Source organism: Myotis lucifugus, unplaced genomic scaffold (genome assembly GCF_000147115.1).
Source record: "Myotis lucifugus unplaced genomic scaffold, Myoluc2.0 scaffold_8309, whole genome shotgun sequence".
Lineage (NCBI taxonomy): Eukaryota > Metazoa > Chordata > Mammalia > Chiroptera > Vespertilionidae > Myotis > Myotis lucifugus.
Window position 1 is genome coordinate 1,008 of NW_005879357.1, and position 6,020 is coordinate 7,027.

General features: G+C 54.7%; 1 protein-coding gene across 1 annotated transcript; it reads right to left on the reverse strand.

Moving 5' to 3' along the window:
• Positions 1–282: 282 nt before the first annotated feature.
• LOC102417716 (iron-responsive element-binding protein 2-like) lies at positions 283–4,750 on the reverse strand (the record flags this gene model as incomplete). The annotated part of the gene is made up of 4 exons (XM_023749410.1): positions 4,693–4,750; positions 2,999–3,164; positions 1,567–1,704; positions 283–555 (listed from the first exon to the last, which is right to left on the reverse strand). Coding segments are annotated over exons 1-4 (635 nt in total), but the record flags the coding sequence as incomplete, so codon positions are not given.
• Positions 4,751–6,020: the final 1,270 nt, after the last annotated feature.

Here is a 6,020-nt window from a genome sequence, read left to right on the forward strand (position 1 = left end):
AATGATGAGCGTGTGAATGGCACACGTTCACCAGAAGAAAAGCTCTCTGTTTAAGACGCAGCGAACTTCTCTGCCTGCACGAGTCAGGAAATTAAACATATTTACAGGGAAACCTCAGGGTCCCTTCCCGAGGAACAGAGGCAGACCTAACGGCTTTGGTCTGCTGGACACAGGACGCACACGGCAGCATCTCCCACAGGCAGTACGAGGCCGGGGAGCAGGGGTGTGTGTGTGTGTAGGTGTGTGTGTGGGGGGGGGGGGAGGGGGGAGAAAGGGGCAAACGGGTTCCCTGAGAAACAAGCAGCAGTGATGAGAAGTAAGAAGACGTACTCAGGCACTGGCTGCAGGTGGAAAGGGCACAGCAGGGGGGTGTTCTCGATCTGCGTGGACGGCCTCCCGGCGCCGCGGCCCAGGCTCGGCTCCCCCGGATCGCAGGGCCCCCGGCAGGCGGCTGGGCCTCGGCAGGGCAGCCTCCTGGGCGGCGCTTTGAGTGGCGAGAGCTTGGCGGCTTTCGGCAGGTCCCCGCCTCCAGGGTTGGGCGCGTTCTGTATCGCACTGTCATTCCAAACAAGGGAACAGAAGCCAGTTAGAAGGGACAGACACTTAGCTCTTCAAAACACACACCAGCCACGCAAATGTCAGGTCACAAAAGCACGCACGCGAGAACCGGGTAACTGCGACGAACGGAGGAAACGTAACCTAAGTGCCCAGTAGAGCCGTGTCCACACGCTCCTGTCACAGGGGAGCGACTGGGCAAGACGGAGGTGCCGTCACCCCCGACGGAGCCGCCGCCGAGCCACCGCTCCAGCAGAGGGCAGCTCGCGGCTGAGGAGTCTGTCTGACCCAGGACGCCCGAGAGCGTGAGCACCACGTCTTCTCTCGTCTGACTATGGTCAAGGGCCCTTCTGAATGTAGCGTTTCCAGTGGAGGAAACCAGAGCTTTAGGGAGTGAGCTCAGTGCTTTCAATCACCAACTAATGAACGACAGTCATGGCTCACGTCTCCCTATTCCCTCTGGAAGGAAATGAAAAAACTTCCTTTTGCCGAAACCGGTGTGGCTCAGTGGATAGAGCGCCGGCCTGAGGACTGAAGGGTCCCAGGTTCGATTCCGGTCAAGGGCATGTACCTGGGTTGCGGGCACATCCCCAGTAGGGGGTGTGCAGGAGGCAGCTGATCGATGTTTCTCTCTCATCAATGTTTCTGGCTCTCTATTCCTCTCCCTTCCTCTCTGTAAAAAATCAATAAAATATATTTTAAAAAAAATAAAAAAAAGAAAAGAAAAAACTTCCTTTAGTGGATATGAAGCTGCAGTCGTAGCCAGAAAATCAGGCTCTAGGCTCGCTGCACATTTCCACCAAAAGTGGCAGCAGAAACATACAAACAGGATAATAATTCAGACCCAGCAAAAACAATCACAACTAAACTTGTCACCAGCTTCTCTCGTTACGTGTCAGTCATCACTACGTGTAGGAAACGGGCATGAATTCCCCCCTCTTCCCGCTACGCCACACGCCAGCGGGTGACGCCCGCCTGCACGCTGCCGTCGCGGCCTCTGCATCACGGTACCATTTGCTGAAGTCGATCTGTAGAGAGTGGTCGACCGTGAGGTCTGTGGGGCAGGCGGGGTGGACTTTCTTAGGGTCCCCTCCCAGCGTCTTCACCGCCTCCCGCATCGCGGCGAGGTCCACCATGGCCGGGATCCCCCTGAAAGCAGAAGGAGCACGTGAGCTCTAGCGCCAGGAGGACGCACTCACTCATTTCTGTATTTAACAAGTACCCCTGCCCTGGCCACTTTGGCTCAGTGGAGAGAGCGTCGGCCTGTGGACTGAAGGGTCCCGGGTTCGATCCCGGTCAAGGGCATATGCCCAGGTTGCGAACTTGATCCCCAGTGTGGGGCGTGCAGAAAGCCAATCAATGATTCTCTCTCCTCATTGATGTTTTTTTCTCTCTCTCTCTCCCTTTCTCTTCCTCAACAAAATCAATAAAAAGTATTTTAAAAAGATAAAAAAATAATAAAAAAATAAGAAGTACCCCTTTTCCATCTGCATTCGTGCTTGACAAGGGACTTGTAACCCAAAGCTGGAAGCACCCTGGGCTAATGAGTTCACACAGGAATTATCTGAGACCTTCGGCGCTCAGAGGTAGATGTGCCCAAAGTCACACACGAGGTGAGCTTCCGACAGAAGAGGACTTCGGGGACGGCCTTCGATGCCGTGCGACCCCCGCCTGCTCCCTGGCCCAGGCCCTCCCAGCCCGGTGCCCGCCTGCTGGTCCTCAGTTACCCACGACAGACACAGGCCCATCCCGAGCCGCCAGGCAACAGCATCTACCAAAGGCCTTCGGGGTGCGAGGCCCTACAGGACGGGTGCTGCTCTCCAGGACTTTGCAGGGAAGATAAAGCAGTGGCTGCCGTGACAGCAGCAACGAGAGCCCAGAGCAGCGCAGGAGACCCCGTCCCCGTGGGGCTGAGGGCGTGCTCTCTGCCTGCTCACTCCTGACACCATCGAAAGGGCACCTCTTCTAGCGACGGATCCCTGACACCAGGGCAGGCAGGCCATTCAAGAGGCCGTGGGTCTACACGGACTGGATCACATACGGAGGAAGCAGGAAGCAGGGGCAAGCCTCGATTCTGCCTGGACAGACGGGAGACCACCCTGCAGTCACTACGATGGGCAAGGCCTGGAAGGAAGGGAGGGGCAGGCCATCACGTGTGACCTGAAGTCTGAAAAGCCTGAGCTGGTGGAGACGACAAGTACGCAGCTGAACAAAAGTAGTTTTGAAATAAATAATACAGGAAACAAGCGCCTAATTTTTAAAGAGTTGCTTCAGTTTAGAAAGGGCAATTTTTAAAAAAATAACGCTCTGTCCACTGAGCCAAACCAGCTAGGGCTAGAAAGGGCAATCTTTAAAAATTTACAAACTAATATTCAAAATTAAAGTCAGGGACTCTTATAAAGGAAACCCTGAAAACGCGCTCGTGAGGAAGGCTGTCGCTCACGTGAAGTCCTGGAGGAGCACGCGGGCGGGGAAGAAGGGCACTTCCACATTGCTCTGCTTGGCTCTCCAGTCCAGGATGTTCAGGACGTCTTCCCTTTTCAGCAAAAAGCCATCACAGTTCCTCACCGCAGCCTCCAACAGGACCCGTACGGAGTAAGGCAGGACATCTGATTCAAGAGAAAATATTAAGGAAAGTCATAACTAGGCATTATATTAGTAAAAGAGCTAATATGCTAATTGGACCAGATGGCAGAACGACCTTCCAGACGAAGCCGGGGCTGCGAGGGCAGAGCCCCTTGCATGAATTTCACGCATAGGGCCTCTAGTGTATTATAAAGATTTAAATAACAAAAAGTTAAAGATAGAGAGCTGAGCGTCGTCCCATGCACCAGGAGGTCACATTCCCGGTCAGGGCACGTGCCCGGTTGCAGGCTTTGATCACCAGTAGGGGGCGCACAGAAGGCAGCCCGTTGATATTTCTCTCATTGATGTTTCCATCTCCCGCTCCCCTCCTCTTTCTAAAATCAATAAAAACATATTTTTTAAAAAAGACACAGATGCCGAAACCGGTTTGGCTCAGTGGATAGAGCGTCGGCCTGCGGACTGAAAGGTCCCAGGTTCGATTCTGGTCAAGGGCACATCCCCAGTGGGAGGTGTGCAGGAGGCAGCTGATCGATGTTTCTCTCTCATCGATGTTTCTAACTCTCTATCCCTCTCCCTTCCTCTCTGTAAAAAATCAATAAAATATATTTTTTAAAAAAAGACACAGATGCAATATTTTCTCAATTTAAAAATATTTTAGTTTAGTGAACACAGAACAAAGCACCATCCATGTGAGCACCAGGACTGCTATCAAGCGGAGGCTCCCACGGGTCAGCCAGGCCCTGAAAAAGCGGACAAGACCTTCCCACAAGCAGGCTGACCTGGGCACGTAAGACTGATGAGTGCGAACGAACATTCAGGGAAGACAAAGAAACACGGAAAACCACAGAAAGTGTGAATTCAGCACAATAACAAAGACATTCCTTTAAGACAAATACGGGTTAAACTGTGTAAAAGTCTGTAATAGATTTAAAAGGTTTCCATAAAAAAAGGCTAAAGTTTAAAAGGGAATCAGGGTCTTAGATGAGTACATTCTCTTCATGAAAACCATCTTTCATTCTTGATGACTGGGGTTCCGCACCACAGAACCACAGTCAGTACTAAACGTCTTCAGCCGTGTTAAACTGTCACAGCGGAAAGGCTGGCCCAGGGCGGGCTGGTGGGCAGATGTCACCACACCAGGGGCGACGCGCAGCTGTTTAAAGGCATGAGACCCGTGCCCCGATAAGCGTGATCGCAGGACAGATCCTTCCCAGGAAAGCAGCGTAAACAACGCTCCCAGCACAGTATAATACACACAGTTACCTAGCAAGTACATAATGTTAAATGTATTATTATTTAACATCCGAAAGAACAATGGAAGGACAGACGGAGACCTTAGCACCTATTCCGCACGGTGTGGCCGCACCTCCCGCAGGACACGCACTGAGGACGAGGCGGGCACTGACACGGACACTGTCATTTTCAAACTGTCACATATACAGGGTGGGGCAAAAGTAGGTTTACAGTTGCGAGTAGGCAAACGACAGCTTCTCCCTGTGTTACTGGGACCAATTACTGTGCTGTTTTCCATGTGAACAACCACTGCCCCACCTGCATCATGAGGAGGAAGCAAAGGCACTTCTGTTCCTGAGGCCCGGATCCAAGGCATCCAGTGTAAGGGCGGTGCGGGCACAGTCCGAGGGGCCGAGTTAGAGAAACAAATCACTGACGTTTCAGTTGGAATCCTGGCTACAAACTTAGGATTTATCTCTTCCTTACAAGTATGTGCCTCCTGGCCGCTCAGTGAAAACGCCTGAAACAAGGACAGTCCGCTCCTCGTAACCCCTAAGGACCCAGCGGCTGTCACTGCAGCCTCCCCTTTGGGGGGCGCTCAGGCCGAGCCCGGCCACCTCGTCAGGGGGCAAACAGGTCCCGGAGACGAACCGGGAACTGAGGGTCAGTGTGAGCACCAGGAGGAGGAATGACCGTCACTCACTGAACGAGGTCGTGCCCGTGAACAGCCCTGAGCTCAGAATGACCGAATGCCCTGCACCCACCACCACGGCGGCGGCTGGAGCAGCTCATGACCCCGAAACTGACAACGGGGAGTCGGTCCTTAACCCCGTCGTCCTGACTTCAGTCATGAAATCGTCGTAGAAGAGCCACAGCTACTAAATGCAGAGGAAAGGGAACAGTTAGAAACCGCACCAGGCACCGGACCAAGCCTGGACGGAACCCGGTGGTCAGCGGGGCTGAATCAGCAGGTGACACGTGGACGCCTCTGAAGGCGGGGCCAGTGACGACACCCACACCCACGTGGCGTCACGGCTGGGGACTCGGGACATCACCTGCCGTGGACGGAGCAGGACGCACAGCACCCACTGCAGAGCGTTCTTGCAACAACAAGCAAACCTGAACGAATCCCACACCAGCTCTAACGGCCCGTCCGCAGGAAACACGGGGACAGGGCGACAGTGAAGGGAAACGACGGGGCAGCAACCCCACAAACCCCGGACAAGGAGCCGGTGCCCCCCACACGGAGCAGCAACCCCACAAACCCGGGACAAGGAGCCGGTGCCCCCCACGGAGCAGCAACCCCACAAACCCAGGACAAGGAGCCGGTGCCCCCCACGGAGCAGCAACCCCACAAACCCAGGACAAGGAGCCGGTGCCCCCCACACGGAGCAGCAACCCCACAAACTCCGGACAAGGAGCCGGTGCCCCCCACGGAGCAGCAACCCCACAAACCCAGGAGGAGCCGGTGCCCCCCACGGAGCAGCAACCCCACAAACCCAGGAGGAGCCGGTGCCCCCCACGGAGCAGTAACCCCACAAACCCGGGACAAGGAGCCGGTGCCCCCCACGGAGCAGTAACCCCACAAACCCGGGACAAGGAGCCGGTGCCCCCCACAGGTGGCAGGGAAGGGGAGGAGGGATGGT